Here is an 18,661-nt window from a genome sequence, read left to right as displayed (position 1 = left end):
GTTGGATATATGATTACAGGATCGAACAATATTGAAAAACTTAGCCAGTGGCGCACTATTAGCGTTCACTTAATTAACTACCTATATAAAATACATTAGTATGCTAAAGTTTTAACGACATCACATAGAATCTTATTATATGCTGTTGGTGAATGTTATGATCTAGCAAAAGTAACCTTAACAAAAATTAACTCATACTTGCTCTTGATTTTTAGGTAGTTAAACAGGCAGCAATACCCTTGAAAAGTTAACATCGCTTTGAAATATTCGGTACAATTCACTGCTTTATTAGCCCATGAACACTTGAATAGTATTTCCTTACAACTTGGCGTCAACTAAAAATTAAATATAGTTAGTAGTATTTAAATTTTTTTTACATTTTATTATTACCTACGTGGGAATTGTTTTGATACACATATTTATACTTAAAGAAATTACTTGACAATTATATACATTTTTTGCTCTTATTGAGAAGAACTTTTGTTTAAAACAAATGACATATTCAAATAGTCTGCCACGTAAATAATTAAGTTAGTTTAATTCATCAAGGTAGTAATTCATCAATCTGTCTGCTTTATACATTGTAGAAAGCGCAGTAGACTCAGTAGACGCAGTAGATCTGAATATTAGTTTCTCAATATAAGAAATCTTCGGATTTCTACTATGATTGTTATTAGATGGCGTTGTAACGTCTATATATAATTATTTTTATAATTATTCTTTTACGATGGGAGAAATTTATTTTCAATCCAGAGTTTCTCTACAAGTGGCTCTGAGGAGACCTAATAAGGTCGAAATACGTCTAAGCGGACGACAGGAGCCCTACCATAGAATAACCGAACACACATAGAAGCGACACAACGGTCCAAAAGCGTGTACCATTTTTGTATACGCATGCCCGATTCTGGTTGTTTAACTGTCAAAAACACGTGCTTATTCTTTAATTCTGGTTGTTTTCGATAGTCCGTAGGCGTCTATGGTAAATACTCGACACAACAAGTGCATTTGACCATTTATATAATTTATTTATAGTTAAAAGGTTATAGTTATAGGTTATAGTTATAGTTAAATATATAAGTTTATAGTTATAGTTTATAGTTAAAAGTTTAATTTATATTTAAAATGTCTGGATATATTTGTGCGATTCGCGGATGTTCATCTGTGACAAGAAAAGGAATAAGTTTATTTAGATTTCCTAAGAATAATAACAGGTAATTACTATTGCTTTGTAATTATTATTAGTTATTACATAATAGTATTGGTTTGACTTTCTAACAGTAAACCGACGCCGACGTGTCTGTCCGAGCTATAAAAAATAAACTTTGGTCTGCCAAGGGATAGTTCAAAATGAAAACATTAAATTTGATGTCAGTGCTATTTCTTTTATTGAAAGACGCAAGTCTCCGAAGGCTCAGGTCAAAAAATCAACAGATGCTGGCCGGGTGTCAGCGCGCTCGAAGACAACAATACGAATATAGTATTTTTAGGAAATAAAAATATATAGAGGGTTTTATACACGAGAATATTTGATTTAAGAGCGTAGGCACAAAATTTCGGGCAAATGTTTTTTAAATGTATTCATTTTTTTCGAATCCTGAAAAAACTAATAAGTATTTTTGAAAAATTTAAATGCCGAATGAAAGACCACATTATTACTGAGGGCCAAAAGTCCCCGAAAACTTCTATAATGTTTATTTTAATAAGTTACAGGGGTGAAAAAAAAAGAGAAAATTTAGTGTGATTTTTAATTTCAAATATCTCATTCAAAAAAACTTTTTGTTTATTCTAAGGGACTTTCGGCCCTCGGTAATAATGTAATCTTTCATTCTGTGTTTAAATTTTTCAAAAATATTTGTTAGTTTTCTCAGGATTCCAAAAAAATGTTAAAAAGCATTGGCCCGAAATTTTGCGCCTACACTCTTAAACGAAACAAAGAAATTACTAAAATACTCAAACTAAAAATTGTTGGAAACATAATTAGACCGATAATTGGGAAAATCTTAAAATTACAACAGAACAAGACTTCAAAATTGCAAAAACATGGTTGCAAATAAACAAACTTACATTAAATTATGAAAAAACCAAATAGGTACTCATTTACTTTTTGCTATATACAAAAGTTGTCTGCCAATTTTTATTTCGTTAAATATAAATAAAAAAGATTAAATATATGGATCGAAGTACATAAAATATTTAGGAGTTTTAAATGGGAATTACAAATAAAAAATATTAAAACTTTATTTGTTGCATATCTCAATATTTAGTGACATTTTTGTGACTTAGTCAGGAGAAAACTGTAAATTTATTAAGATTAGATATTGACAAAAGTTAAATATTTCATTACTTACAATATTGTGATGTCCTCTCGTGGGAGTCACTATCCGGGTAGCTTTTAGACAATCAGAGACAGAGTTCAAAATAAAAATAAAACTTTATTGTCTTCCTTAAATTAAATTGACAAAAATCTTATGTACATATTTACAATTTGGTTTAGTCTTCTCAGTACCTGGCCTATTTATTCAAATTAAGCTTGACCTTGTCATATGGAACTAGTCTTATCGGCAAGCGAGTGTGTATCTGAAATTTTACGGTAACGTTGTATCGATTTAATAATAGCGGACGATAGGTACAAAGGAAGGAAAGGAACTCAACACGTCCCTTAAGTGATTCGGGTTAATAGGACACTCCTCGACAGTCTCAACACGACTGCTTCAGAGTACGGGTAGTGAAAAGCTCAACACGCTTTTCGGATAGCGGCGGTATGGGAGACGGAACAACTTGTGAACTCAACACGTCCACAAGCCGGGGTAGGGAAGAAGAGAACCTTCAGTCAACACCTGTCGATTCTTTCTCTATGAGGAAATGTTGCGGTTTATATAGCGGAGCTGTGTAATTAGTTTTGCCCTTTCTACTGTCGATACACTCCTACTTCATGGGTTGGTTCGCGCGCACGCTGGTTTAACGGTGATGGCTTTGACTCATCGTTACACCCCCTCTTCCTGGGAAAAAAAAATTTTGGAACAAAATTTTTTTATTTTTATTCCTTGCCAGGTACTTGGTTACCCTAAAAAAAAATTTACAATACATCGAAATAAAAAATGTCCGCCCTAAAAAAATATAAATATCGTCTTCTTAAACAAAAGATCGTCTTCCTCTCTCTTAAAAAAAAAAACATCTTCCTTCGTGGGGCTTCAATTATTGGTTTTTTATCCTCAGCACCTGGTTCGGGAGTCTCAGTCTGTATTTTTTTTCTTTATGCTGTGGCGGAATTAGTGAGAGCAGCGGGATTGATACTGGAATTGACTGGACTTTCTGAATTTTTGTGATGCCCATGGTTGGTTCATCGAAAAGGTTTTTAAATTTGGAAATAGCCTTTATCAGGGGCTCGCAGCCTTTGCCCGGGGTGTTAGGTTTTGGTGTGTTCCCCAATGGTGATATTAATTCTGGAACGGTGTATGGTGGCGGCGTAACTGTGCCGTCCATTTCTATGTCACTGTAATATATTTCTAACGTGTCTGACATTATATTTGAAGGTTACTGGTAAACTGTATTAAAATATACTGTCACTACTTGGTGTTGACTGTAAGTGCTTGGACTGATTAAGGAGTAGGGAAATCGGTAAATGCGGGTTTTAGGTCTTTGATATGAGCTGTTATTGTACGGTTTTTATCGTCGTGTTTTAATTTGAATATTACATTAGAACACACTTTTGTTATAGTATATGGGCCTGAAAATTTCGGTGCTAATTTGGCGTTAAAATTTTTGGCGGCATTTGCGAGTTGGTATTCCCTTTTCATGACTTTGTCGTTTATTGTGGGTTTCCACTCTCTTCGTCGTAAGTTGTAGTAATGGCTTTAAGTTGTAAAAGCTTTTGCCAGGTTTGTACGTACTAGTTCGAATGTTTCTCGTAGTTTATGCCATTTTATGTTTTGATCGGTATGTTGTGTGGCGTTTGGGGTGTTTACGACTTTACTTGGAATTTCTAGTTCGTGTCCAAAGTTCAGGAAGGCTGGGGAGAAACCCGTTGAATCGTGTTTAGCTGTATTATATGCGAATAGTAGTTCTGGAAGGCTCGTGTCCCATTTCTTATGGTTATTATCGCAGAACTGAGCTATCATTCTTTTGATTACTCTGTTTGTTCTTTCTACTGGATTATTCTGGGGAGAATATGGCGGAATGTTTCTTTTAGAAATCTGGAATTCGTCTAGCAACTTTCGTACTTCCCTGTTATCGTATGTTCTTGCGTTGTCTGATATTAGCTCTTTGGGTGATCCGAATCTCATAATGATTTTATCTTTTAAGTTCTGACAGACTGATTTTGCCGTTGCTGTTCTGATCAGTATGGCTTCGACCCATTTTGAAAAGGTGTCCTGGAATGTTATTATATATTTGTTTCCTTTGCTGGATGTTGGAAGGGGTCCTATGATGTCGGTTGAAACGGTGTGCCATGGATGTGGCGGAATTTGTGTAGATTGCATGCGGCCTGGAGTTAAGCTTTGTTGCGGCTTAAATTGCTGACAGTTTTTGCAGTTCCTGACGAACTTTGCGGCGTCTTTAAACATCCCTGGCCAGTAGTATTTTCTAGCTAGGCGGGTTATTGTTTTGGCTATTCCTAGATGTCCTGCGGTCGGTTGCTCGTGGTTTTCTGCCAGGAGTTGTTGTCTCTTGTGGTTTGGGATGCATAGTTTCCAGGGGTTGGATACCTCTGTCTCTTTTAGATCGTATTTGTCCCAGAAGTGTCGATAGAGAAGTCCATCTTTGATAGAGTAGTCTGGAGATAGTTGCGGATTAGTCTGGATTTTATTTAAAGCTTTATTGTACCATTCGTCGGGTTCTACATCTTCTACGTTTATTATGCAAACCAGATCTACTGGTTCTCTAGAGAGCGCGTCGGCCAGGACGTTCTGGGAGCCCTTTCTGTAAATGACATCGAAGTCAAATTGTTGCAGCAGCATTGCCCATCTAGCTATTCTACCTGTAGGGTTTTCCATTGTTTGTAAGTATCGTAGACTTTGATGATCTGTGATAATTGAAAATGGGTATCCTTCGATGTAGGGTTTCATCTTTTCTATACCGAAGATGATCGCTAGTAGTTCTTTTTCTGTAACGCTGTAATTTTTTTCGGCATTTGTTAGGGTTCGACTTGCGTAAGCGATGACTTGTTCCTGTCCTTCGTCGTTTGTTTGTACTAAAGCTACTCCTAAACCGTGGTTCGAAGCGTCAGCTTGTAAAAAAAATCTTTTCTGGAATTCCGGGCAGATCAGTATTGGAGCTTGTGTCAGTAGTAATTTTATTTTGTTAAATGCTTCCTCTTGGTCTCTGTCCCAAGTCCAATGTTGTTTTTTCTTTAGTAGCTTTGTTAAAGGGGCTGTAGTTCGTGAAAAATCTTTTATAAATCTCCTATACCATGAGATGATGCCCAAAAATCGGCGTAGTTGTTTAACGGTTTTTGGCGCGGGATATTCGACTATAGCTTTTGTCTTGTTGTCGTCCACTTTTATTCCCGTTTTGTTTACTACATGGCCTAAATAATTTATCTCTTCTTTGCAGAATTTACATTTGTCTATATTAATTCGTAGTTTGGCCTGCTGTAGTCTGTGAAGTACTTCTTTTAAGTTTTCCATATGTTCCTCGAACGTTTTCCCCAGTACTATTATGTCGTCTAAATAGGCGAATGCATGTGGTTCCATTTCTGGGCCGATTATTGTATCTAGTAATCGTTGAAAAGTAGCGGAGGCGGCGTGTAATCCGAATGGAAGTACTTTGAACTGGAATAGTCCTTTTCCTGGTGCTATAAAAGCGGTCAAGGGTTTGCTTGCTTCGGAAAGTGGTACTTGCCAATATCCATTTTTTAGATCTAACGTGGTAAAATATTTTGCAGATTTTAACTTTTCTAGGATATGATTGATGTACGGTAATGGGTAGGCATATTTTTCTGAGATGTCGTTGATTTTCCTAAAATCGATGCAAAATCTGTATCCGTTGTTATCCTTCTTTTTTACTAGGACGATGGGGGAACTGTACGGGCTATTAGATTTTTCTATCACGTTCTCTTCTAGTATCTTATCTATCTCATCGTTTATGATCTTCTGCATTGCCGGGTTTCGGGGCCTGTATCTTTGTTTGATCGGTGTATTATGTTTGAGTTTTATTGTATGTTCGGTTAGATGTGTTGTTCCTTTAATTTGTTTAAATTTCTCCAATTCTGTTAGTAACAGTTCCTGTAATTGTTTTTTTTTCGGTATTGTTTAGTGTAGTACTGATGTCGAGCTGCTCTCGTTTCGGACTGTTCGTGAATTCCGGTATGTATGACGGAATATCTTCGGTCTGGTCGTCGGCCGCGGTATCGGTCGGTAGTTCGGTATATCTTCGGTCTGGTTGTCGACCGCGGTATCGGTCGGTAGTCGGTATATTTTCGGTCTGGTCTTCGACCGCGGTATCGGTCGGTAGTCGGTAGGTCGTTTTGTTATATATTTTGCTTCTCTGTTGGAGCGGATATCTTGCGGTTGGTGTTTCGTTGACCCTGGAATTGGTCGGTATTCGGTTATTGTCTGCATTGTACGATCTGGATCCGTGTTCTGTACTGGTTGGGTATTGTTCTCTCCTTCTTACGCGATTTCTATTTAAGATGTTTGATAAATCAAGGCCCCATCTTGTTATTTCATGCATTCCCAGTACTACTTCTGAAGCTAGGTTTGGTAAAAAATGTAGCTTGGCTTTTCTCCAAACGTTGTCTATGGAACATTTTGCTGTAAAACAGATTTCTATGTTGCTGGTTTTTCCATCTGCCAGCGTGATCTTTAAAGCTTTTCTGTCGCTTTTTGTTCCACATTGTTCCAATATTTTTTTACCTTTTTGTCCTATAAACGAATTTTGGGCTCCTGTGTCTATTAGTGCTCTTAACTTTTTACCGTTGCTGAACGTTATCGTTGTGTGGGGTCGTTGATCTGTATAGTGTGCGTAGCTGGAGGTTGTTAGGGAGGACTCTAAATGCTGACTGGGTTGCCTCCTTCTTGTCCAGTCCTGTTGGAGTTTTCCGGTCGGCTTCTACATTGGCAGTTATTGGAAGTTGTTTCTCGGGTTCCGCAATGGCTGCAGGAGAGTACAGCGATAACTCTGCAGTTTCTTCTATTGTGGCCTCTGCGGCCGCATCTCCAACAACAAGTCTGTCTGTCGAAATTCTGTATTTTGTTATTACGACTATTTGCCTGTGTCCAGTCACACCTTGTATTGTTTCTGTTATATATTTCTTTTTGGACCATATCATATTCTTCCGCTAGTCTGATGATGTCCTGTGTTGACGATAAGTCTTGCCTCTTTATATACAACTTGTAGTTCGGGTTCATATTGGTGTATATCCTGTTTAGTTCTTCTTGGTGATTGAATTCACCATGTCTTCTGATCATTGTTTGAATATCAATGATGTAGTCTTTTACACCTTCGTTGTTTCGTTGGAGTCGGTTCCGGATTTGAGCTTCCAGAGATTGCGTGAGAACGGAGGAAACGAAGAAATTGCGGAAATCTTGTTCGAAGTCTTTTAATTCGTTCCAATATTTATTATTGTTTCTGTACCATAGTAATGCTTTCCCGTTTAATGTTCCTGGTAGAGCTTGTAAAACGTGGGTGTCTTGTAGGCCGTAAGCTGTCTGGAGTTCTTTCAACCGTTCTATGAATTCTATTGGGTCTCTTGAACCGTCAAAGTGTAACCCCCATTTGCGTACTATTTCCATATTTCTTTGTCTGTCTTCCATCTTATTTTCTTCTATTTCCTCTGAATTGATGATCGCAACTAATCTCGCTCTTAGCTCGCTGAAATTCCCTTCCGTCGGCTGTTCTCTGTTTGTTAATTCGGCTATAAGTTCGTCTTTCTTTAATAGGTACACCCAACTAACCTTCGACGTTTCCGGAGCGTCTGTCATTATTGAACTGTGAATCATCCTGTCTTTGATTAAAATTTGAAATATAGTACTGTCTTATGAAAATAAAATTCGGAATTCGGTCGGTATTATTGTTTAAAACGTATTTTTCTGCTCGGGCGCCATTTGTGATGTCCTCTCGTGGGAGTCACTATCCAGGTAGCTTTTAGACAATCAGAGACAGAGTTCAAAATAAAAATAAAACTTTATTGTCTTCCTTAAATTAAATTGACAAAAATCTTATGTACATATTTACAATTTGGTTTAGTCTTCTCAGTACCTGGCCTATTTATTCAAATTAAGCTTGACCTTGTCATATGGAACTAGTCTTATCGGCAAGCGAGTGTGTATCTGAAATTTTACGGTAACGTTGTATCGATTTAATAATAGCGGACGATAGGTACAAAGGAAGGAAAGGAACTCAACACGTCCCTTAAGTGATTCGGGTTAATAGGACACTCCTCGACAGTCTCAACACGACTGCTTCAGAGTACGGGTAGTGAAAAGCTCAACACGCTTTTCGGATAGCGGCGGTATGGGAGACGGAACAACTTGTGAACTCAACACGTCCACAAGCCGGGGTAGGGAAGAAGAGAACCTTCAGTCAACACCTGTCGATTCTCTCTCTATGAGGAAATGTTGCGCTTTATATAGCGGAGCTGTGTAATTAGTTTGGCCCTTTCTACTGTCGATACACTCCTACTTCATGGGTTGGTTCGCGCGCACGCTGGTTTAACGGTGATGGCTTTGACTCATCGTTACAATATACTAATACTCTTATAGTTTGTAAGTAATAAAGTATTATTTATAAATACAGAAAAAGTTCTTTGTTTAAAATTTGTTCTGTTAAAAATTTGTAGTGCCAAAGTGTTAATAGAAGCTTGCAGACGAGAAGATTTGTTATTCAAAATGGATTCACTTTATAATAATTATAGGATTTGTGAACTGAATTTTGAAGATAATGTTATTGTAAAAGGAAATAGAAGAAAAACACTGGCGCATGACGCAGTACCTTCAATGATCTTTGTTATTTATACTTAACGAATTAAAAATTGGCAGACAACTTTTGTATATAGCAAAAAGTAGATGAGTACCTATTTAGTTTTTTTTATAATTTAATGTAAGTTTGTTTATTTGCAACCATGTTTTTGCAATTTTGAAGTCTTGTTCTGTTGTAATTTTAAGATTTTTAGTAATTCCTTTGGTTTCGCTTAAGAGCGTAGGCGCAAAATTTCGGGCCAATGCTTTTTAAATACAATCATTTTTTTCAAATCCTGAGAAAACTAACAAATATTTTTGAAAAATTTAAACACAGAATGAAAGATTACATTATTACCGAGGGCCGAAAGTCCCTTAGAATAAACAAAAAGTTTTTTTGAATGAGATATTTGAAATTAAAAATCACACTAAATTTTCTCTTTTTTTTTCACCCCTGTAACTTATTAAAATAAACATTATAGAAGTTTTCGGGGACTTTCGGCCCTCAGTAATAATGTAGTCTTTCATTCTACGTTTAAATTTTTCAAAAATACTTATTAGTTTTTTCAGGATTCGAAAAAAATGAATGCATTTAAAAAACATTGGCCCGAAATTTTGCGCCTACGCTCTTAAGAATTTATATTGTGTGATATGCCCACTGACTATTAATTTTCTGGTTGTTAGCTGTCATTGGCGGCTTGGCCACGTAACTTCAAAGGACTGTCGCTTCTCTGTGTTCGGTTGTTCTCTGGCCCTACATTGAAATTCCATCTCAAACGTCTTTCTGCCAACCAAGTTGGTGTTTCCGTGTGTTAAGGCTTGGACACATCTTTCATGCAGCCTTCGAACCCGACTACGATCATACAGCCGACTGTATGACACGGAATTGACTGTGTCTTGTGAATACCGCAGGCTACACATGTCCGTCGGGTGACCAATCCTGCTCCAATCCCTCTCCGTTGTCGTCTCCGATCATAAACCGACATTTCAAATATTGTATTTTTGCTGTGGGACGCTTGTCGTTTGTTGTTCAAGTTTTGCGCGGTGTTGTTTTCTTAAAACTGAGATTACGGGATTTACGATAATAAATTTCTTTTTCTTTTTAAAATTTTCTTTTTATTTACTATACCTTAAATTACTACAATTAGTTTATTCAAATGCAATAGAAAAATATTTTATATGGAAGCAACTTATACAATAAAAATGTTTTAAAATATTTTCAATTTATAAAATATAATATTATAGGCAGTAAAATGACTACAAAAAACCTCAGCAGATTATTAAAAATATAAAGAAGTCTGACCTAACAATCTTATCTAATACCATACAGTATAATACTACAAAATACAAACAATAATACTATCTTACCTTAAAAATAATGCCAAATGGTGTCTGGGGTTGATAACTGTTCTAAAATATGTGTCTTGCCCGGACAGTCTTTCTTTGATGGCTGCATGGCAGGTATGTCCAAGCCTTTAGGCGGGGGTCTCTAATAAACCCTTATTCACTTTTTATTTTTATTTCAAGAATTAATTAATGTAGGAATCAATTTCCAGTTAGAATTGACTAATGGCCTTGTAGGTTTGAACCGTGCCTGTTTCTGGCGTTTTATATCTGGATACAGATCGTATCGTATTATTTACGTTTTCGCCTCTGTGTTCTATTGGGTACTTGAGTTACTGTAAAGAACACAAGAATAGTAAAATTTATGGGTCGTCCAAGAGAAAGGGTTCAAGCAGGAAGACGAGCAATTGACTATACATAGAATTGTTTTGTATCTTGACAAATTGAAAAAATTTAAACATCCTTGGTAGCAATAAACCATTTCTGAGAATTTTCTAATACTCAATTTAAATTTATCTATAGCTGATTACATACCCATTCCATTAGCTTCCTAAGATCTTTGTAGTTGAGCTTTTCTAGATTATATTGGAGATACGGTAAACTGTCAAAAGTAGGAGTAGTAAAAGTGTACATATGGCCCAAAAGTTTTACTTTCTTGAGCATTATTTCTGAGGATTGGTTGGCCACATTTGCGCTACAAATGATCTAAAATTAAATCTAGTTTTAAAAGTTCACACTTTAAACTACATTTTAATTTACATCTAATTTTTAATGTCACTGGGAAATAAGCTTGTGACGGGTAGCTCTTTTAGACAGCAGACTCAGTAAGATTCAGGTTTAAATTAAATAAAAATATATTCGACATAAATAAATAACAAAATAAAATTAGATTCTATTTAATAATACAATAAAAATTAAATCGTCAATCCTGGCGACCACGGCATCCACGACGGTATGACCCACTGTGTAATATTTGCGAAAAATAAAATACAATTAATGAATTAAAATCTAAACGGCAGTTGTGTTGTGTTAATACTCTTACACACAGGATACAGGCGGTAAGAAAACGGATCGAAGGAGTAAAGATGGAGCGGGCCAATCAATACTCGGCCCGATGAGGAATGGACGGTGTCCAATCAGTACTTGGACTCAGGAGAGAATAGGAATGTCTCAGATCAATACTCCAAGACCGGGTACGGAACTGCCACTAGATCATTACTCTAGCCTAGCAGAAGCAGTTGGCCTTCAGTCAATACTCTAGGGCCAGTGGAGTTGTTGTCAGATCAATACTCCGAACAGAACTCGGGTTTCTCTTGCGGCGGCTGTCATTTATAGGGTCGAAGGCCTTCCATTTCCTCTAGCGCACATAGATGGAGTAGGGACTTCTGGTAGGGATGTTATCGTTACCAGCTATGTACACAATGTACTATAAGCTATGTAAACTTTTAATCTTCAGTATCTATCTGCAGTAGTTAGTAAGCGATAAATATTAAATACACGTTTTTTGTTTAACTAACAGCCAATTGACAAGAAAACAGCTACGCTTACCTTGGTACTAACATAAACAGTCAATGGGACCACTCTACTGAAATAAAGCAACGCATAAGGAAAACAAGATTAGCGTGCGTAAAGATGAAGTCTTTTTTAAGAAGTCACGTGTGTGACTATGTGTTTTCTAAGTTATTATACGGAGTAGAGTCTTATACACTTTCTGAAGCTTCTTTAGGAAAGCTCGAACCTTTCGAGATGAGGTGTTACAGACGCATCTTAAGAATTTCATGGGTGGATCGTGTGACCAATGTTGAGATCCTACAGATCCTATGAGATTATCGACATAATCAAAGGGCGCCAATTAGAATATATTGGCCATGTTATTATTTGGCCAATGAACAGAGATATGGCTTGTTGCAACTCATTCTTCAGGGCAAGGTATTTGGAAAGAGATACCAGACAGAAGAAGAATAACTTGGCTTCAAACTCTGAGAAAGTGGTTCAATACGTCTACAACCAGACAGTTCCAAACAGCTGCAAGCAAAGTTAGGATAGCCGTGCTGATCGCCAACATCCTGAATGGATAGGTACCGTAAGAAGAAGAAAATCTATCTGCAAGAAGGTCCACAAATTGACTTTCAGATATGCGAAAAATATTTACTTCCTTACATTTTTGTATTTTAAAAGTACTTAATGAAAAGATGTTAAAAATTGAATCTATTTCAGGTTTAGATCTACAGATTCGAAGTCGTTTTCAAATACGATTCCAAAGGTGGCACAAATTGTAATATTATGTCTTAAAAGTTCCTTAGATAGAATTTGTAAAAGTGTGCAACAGTTTATCTAATTTTTTTAAGACTGAAAATTTACTAATTTCAAAGCGAAACTTAAAATTACTAAGTACTTCGTCGACCATAAAACCAGAATAACAACTTTTAACGATAAATAGTTTATCCCTTATAAGTATAACAGCATATTTACACAAGAATATTAATTCTGTTGTTATTTAAACGGCAAAAATTGGGGAAATTAATAAGAACTCTTTTGGCCTATCTAATGATCGAAGTAACGTCGCATCATTGCTTCTGTATCAGTCGGATTTTAAAGCATATGTTAAATCTTATGTTTACTTTTTTAGCGTTCAATGGTATTAAGACCAAAAACTAGTCTGTTAAACATACTTATAACATTAGTAAAAAATAATACTTAACAAGTAATGGAACAATCTTTATTCGTTTAAAAAACACAACAAAATTATTATTCAATACTCACAGTTCTTTTGCCAAAATCGTAGCTTTTTCTTTACTAATTCGATTATTACTGCAAATGGCTACTGCAGGAAAAGGAATAGTTCTCGTCTGCGTGGTGGAAAACGCTGGAGTCACAATTGTTGGGTGTTTCATAAAAGAGACAGATTGTGCAGCAACAACCCAAATAGTGACTATACAAAGGAAAATGTAGGTCACAACCCACAATAATCTGAAAGAAACTTATTAAAATGTTAAATACCAAGATTTGCAGAACATAGTGTAAACTAATATATAATATATATATATCCTTTTTGTAGGTTTCTGGGTTTGACTCCGCGTTGAATAATTGGTTTTGATAAAAATCAATATTTTGACGACGTTTCGGCAAGGTCGCACTTGCCATTGTCAAGTTCAATCATATTTTGTTTTTGAAACGATACGTTTGATTAATAATACTGTATTAATTATATATTAATATTATTAATAATTAATTTTAATAATATTCTTAACGTAGAATTTAATACAAAATAATTTAAACTTTTTGTTAGTTTAGATTTAATACCCAGCGCCATCTATGAAAGAAAATCTGAACTACCAGCATCTGACATTTCATTCATGTTTTGTTCTTAAAACGATACGTTTAATTGACAATACAAAAAATATTATTAACATATTAATATAATCTGTTTATATAAAAGGCTATGATTACAAGTCACACCGTTTGTCCAGTAAGGTAACGAGGGTATCTAGGAAAGAAATTGAGCTACCAATATTTGACATTTCAATCAATCATATTTTATTCTTGAAAATATACGGTTGATTTATTATTGCTAATTCATTCTACATATTGATAATTAAAATATTGTTATAATCAGAAATTTTACTACTTCACAGTAATTAATTTTTTCGCAAAATTACTAAAAATATAGGTTACTGTAATTGTAAGGTAAGATCAATGACGTAAAATATACATTTATTATATGTCATTGCTTAAGATACACTTACTATAAAAATAAAATGACGTTTAATAAACGTCAACGCTTTACCAAAATAAAATAAAATTAAATAAAGGTAAACAGAATTAAATAAAATTAAATTAAGTTAAACAGAATTAGAAAAGAAAATGCTAAGGTTCATTCTGTTAATTTTTTGAGCGTTTTGTGGTGGGGGTAGAATATTTTGTCGGATCGTGACGTATGATACATTTATATATATATATATATATATATATATATATATATATATATATATATATATATATATATATATATATATTTATATATATATATATATATATATATATATATATACAAAATATATATATATATACAAAAGACGTATACAAAAGAAAGGGGGTAGCGAATATGCATTACATCATATCTCTTTTTTTAATGGTTCGATTGGAGCGTGTGATACGTTAAATGAAAGGGAAAAATATCATGAATATAATAAGATAGAAAAAAATAAACAAGGTGACTACCAAAGGGGCACTACAAAGGGGCACTACATACGAGAGGTCACAGGGCACTATGGATAAAAATAGTTTAATTAAAAGACAAGTTTTGATTTATTGACTTAAAAAAGGCCTCTGGCTGAGTACAAAATAAACAACTGAACCATTTCTAACATGCGACGTAGTAAATGAAAGTGGAGGAATTACCGAATACATTAAGTAAGAAAAAACAAACAAGGCGACTACCAAAGGGGCACTACACAGTATCTTCATTAATAATGAACGTATAGCGACATACGAGATATTATAGGGTTCTATGAATACAAATAGATTTACTAATAAATAACTGAACGAATCCTAACATGCGACATATCAAATGAAAGGGGAGGCAATAAAGTATATATTAAATAAAAAAAACAAACAAGGCGACTACCAAAAGGGTACTACATAGTATCTTCATTAATAATGAACGTATAGCGACATACGAGATATCATAGGGTACTATAAATACAAATAGATTTACTATAAGACAAATTTTGATTTATTGACTTAAAGAAGGCCTCTGGCTGAATACAAAATAAACAACTGATCGAATTATAACATGCGACATAGCAAATGAAACGGAAGGAAATAACGAATATATTAAGTAAGAAAAAACAAACAAGGCGACTACCAAAGGGGCACTACACAGTATCTTCATTAATAATGAACGTATAGCGACATACGAGATATCATAGGGCACTATGAATACAAATAGATTTACTAATAAATAACTGAACGAATCCTAACATGCGACATATCAAATGAAAGGGGAGGCAATAATGAATATATTAAATACAAAAACAAACAAGGCGGGTATAAGACAAATTTTGATATATTGACTTACAGAAGGCCTCAGGCTGACTATAAAATAAACAACTAATCAAATCCTAACATGCGACATAGCAAATAAAAAGAGAGGATATAACGAATATATTTAGATATAAAAACAAACAAAGAGACTACCAAAAGGGCACTACTCATCGTCTTTATTATTAATGAACGTATAACGACATACGACATATCACGACACTATTGATGATAACAGTCATATTTGCTTTATATATAAAGCATAAGGTAAATTTGCTTTATTGACCTGAAAAAGGACTCGGACTGATTAAAAAATAAACAACTAGCCTAATACTAGCATATGACACATCAAATCAAACGACGTGAGACGTATAGTACATATAGCGTGCCATTAGTATATATATTGTCATACTTTTTCTTTCCCAACCAAAGAAAAATAAATAAAAACATCCATCGGAATAAAATTTTAAGATATCATTATAAACAAAAATGTATATAGTAATTTAAGATAAGATTTAGTGTAGATAAGAATAGAAAGTTGTTTGGCAAACGACCTTTTTCCGTTTCAAACAAAATTATCAAAAACCTTTTGTTTAGAATTAGAAGACATTTTACCTGTAAGTTAATCTTTTCATTGTTTGTATAGTCGAGTATTAAATGACCATATTCTAATCTTTTGAAATATGTATAAATGATGTATTGACAAAACCAATTTTAAAGTAAGCTATTTAGTTTTTCTCTGAAACCGAAATTAGGCTTTTCCAAAATCATGGTAAACACAATTTGAGCTTTTGATTGGACGGTCGTTTTTAAATGGGAATTTTGTGAGCCGATCATGAGACCGGAGAAGGCAGTGATATTTTGGTCATCGAAAGGAAACAGTCATTTGTCTCAAGATAGGGTGTGGTTCGTGAGTTTGGATACCGGCGTAACGAAAAGAAGTGAATAGTTTGCAGAAGGAGATAACAAGTAGATTAAAAGAGGTCCTTGCATCTACCGTGGGCATTTTATAAAGTATATGTGAAAGTATTCTTACGGCATCAAGTTGACAAAAGGAGGTCCTGGTGTCATAAATAAGTAGCTGAGTGTGGAGAAGTCAATCAGGTGTTTTTTTTGTGTAGTCTGCAGGAGGTTTGCAGAGACGTTAAGAAGGAGCCGAGGTGCCAAAGAGGAGAGACCACATCGTTGAGGAGACTGGACTTTTCTGGGTATGTTCCAACATACAACTCAAGAAGAAAATAAGCTGTAAGTGTTTGTACAATTGAATTTTATATCTGTGAAGGATCGGTTTGACATCATGGTCATTAGCATCCAAATTTAAGAACTAAGGTTTTGTTAGGCTTTAGGCAAAAGTTTAAAGTTTTGTTGTTTCTTGTTTTCAAGTAAAGAAAAATTTAAGTAAAATTGGTTTTCACGTAATATAAATGTATGTAGCTTTATAATCTTATTATTATAAAAATTTGATTTATTTTCTTGTATGCTGATTGATAAGATAACGACAGAATTTAATAATTTGTTTTATTCGTTCATATAAAATAAAGAAACGTAAATCTTTGTAATATAATATATTTGTATTCTTATCCTTTCTTCTCCATCCCGATAAAAGACAACTAGAAAATCTTTTGAATCCATCGAACACAGGTAATATAAGGATTATTTTACTTTTGATAACAAATAAGTTATAATTCTTTTTTATTAGCTCAATAAACTAAGATTAAAGTCAAAATAAACAATTATAACAAATGGCCCCCAACGTGTAACGCGTAGAAAGTATTTCTAGTTAAAATTTAAACGGATAGAGAAAGAAAGCAGATTGATTGAAAATTTATTTGCCGGTGGTTAAAGTTTATAATATTTGCTTTTATGACATTACATTTCAAATTTCTCGAGGTACAAATTTTTACATGATATAATTTATGATATTTGATTGATTTTTACAACTGACAAAAGTTTTAAAATTTTATTACATTTATTTGAATTTATTGCATTTGGGATAAGAGGAAAAGTTTTCGTCTTTGCAACATTACTCGAATTTCATATTTGGCGGGGATATTATTGCACACATTTCAAAGCTTCATATTTGGCGGGGATAAATAATCTAACGAACATGTCGACCACAAGGAGTCAAAGCAAAACGCAAGAAAGGAAAGAGGAAACAATTATAGATGAAGGATCGGATAATGAAGGAAATGCTACAATAATGGAGGAAAGAAAAGAAATGGAGGATGTTAAAAAAATTATTAGCTATGATGCAAATACAGTCACAAAAAATGGATAGAAATCTACAAGAAACAAAACAAACAATGAGCAATATAGAGCAGCGTTTGGAAAACTATGAACAGGAAATTAAAAGATGTGTTGAGGGGATAAAGAAAGAACTGATACAACAAATAGAAGAGATTAATGAAATTAAAAATAAAATGGGAGAACAAGAAAAGAAAGTAGAAAATATGATGAAGGAAATCAAGATTGGCCAGAAAAAGGAATTAGATCAGTTAGAAGAAAAATTTGAAATTGCGCTACAAGAAGATAGGAAAGAAGTAGAAAGGAGATTAAAGCAAAATGAAAAATATATTGCAGAAATTGAACTAAGAGGAGCAGAGAGAAAAGAAGTTATCGTCCATGGAACAAGCGAGGTAAAATTACAGTTTGGCGGGGATGTAAGAAAACTCCACCCCGTACCGTTCATGAATAATCTAAAGAAGAAGATACAATACATGGAAAACTTTGAGACAGCTAAGGAAATGATCAGAAATCATCTCAAAGATGAGGCGTGTCTATGGTTCGACAGCAAAGTGGAGGAATTTGAAAATTGGCAAGAATTTGAAAATGAATTTCTGAGTTTTTTCTGGGGAAAGACAGAGCAATTACAGATAAACAAGGAATTGCAAAATGGGAAATACCATGAGAGGATGGGTATATCAGAAAGAACATACGCATTGCAAATGTACAATAACGCAAAACATCTGCAATACAATTATTCATCCGAGCAATTAGTAGAGTTGATTGCAAGACACTTTGATGACACAATTGAAGATCAAATCAATCTACAAAACTACAAAGACATCGATAGTTTATGCCAATTCCTACAAATAAGGGCATCACGGATACAGGAAAAAAGAGCAAGAAGGTCACAAGAAAATTACAGACACCGAGAAACTCAGGAAAACAGAGAGAGAGGACAAAATTTTAGGAGGGATTACACTAGACGAGAATTTATTCCCAGGAGGGAAAACGAAAATAGGGAAAACAGAAGAGGAAATGATGATTTCAGAAATCGGCTATGGAATGAGGACAGATATCGAGAAAATCACAACAGAAATAACACACGCGCATATCCCGAAAACAGAAATTACAATAGACGAAATGAACAGGAATAT

At 34.4% G+C, this 18,661-nt stretch overlaps 1 protein-coding gene across 1 annotated transcript in view; it reads right to left on the bottom strand.

Annotated features, from left to right (window-relative positions):
* The window catches only part of LOC140448981 (sodium channel protein Nach-like), a 60,654-nt gene that overhangs the window by 39,660 nt on the left and 2,333 nt on the right, over nt 1-18,661 (bottom strand). The window contains exons 2-4 of the mRNA XM_072542122.1: nt 13,002-13,218; nt 10,773-10,932; nt 199-335 (exon numbers count right to left, since the gene is read on the bottom strand). Coding sequence (XP_072398223.1) covers nt 199-335; nt 10,773-10,932; nt 13,002-13,218 — 514 coding nt within the window. The remainder of the gene's footprint in view (nt 1-198; nt 336-10,772; nt 10,933-13,001; nt 13,219-18,661) is intronic.

Source organism: Diabrotica undecimpunctata, chromosome 8 (genome assembly GCF_040954645.1).
Source record: "Diabrotica undecimpunctata isolate CICGRU chromosome 8, icDiaUnde3, whole genome shotgun sequence".
Lineage (NCBI taxonomy): Eukaryota > Metazoa > Arthropoda > Insecta > Coleoptera > Chrysomelidae > Diabrotica > Diabrotica undecimpunctata.
Note: the sequence above shows the minus strand (reverse complement) of the source record. Positions and strands in the feature narration are given on the sequence as shown.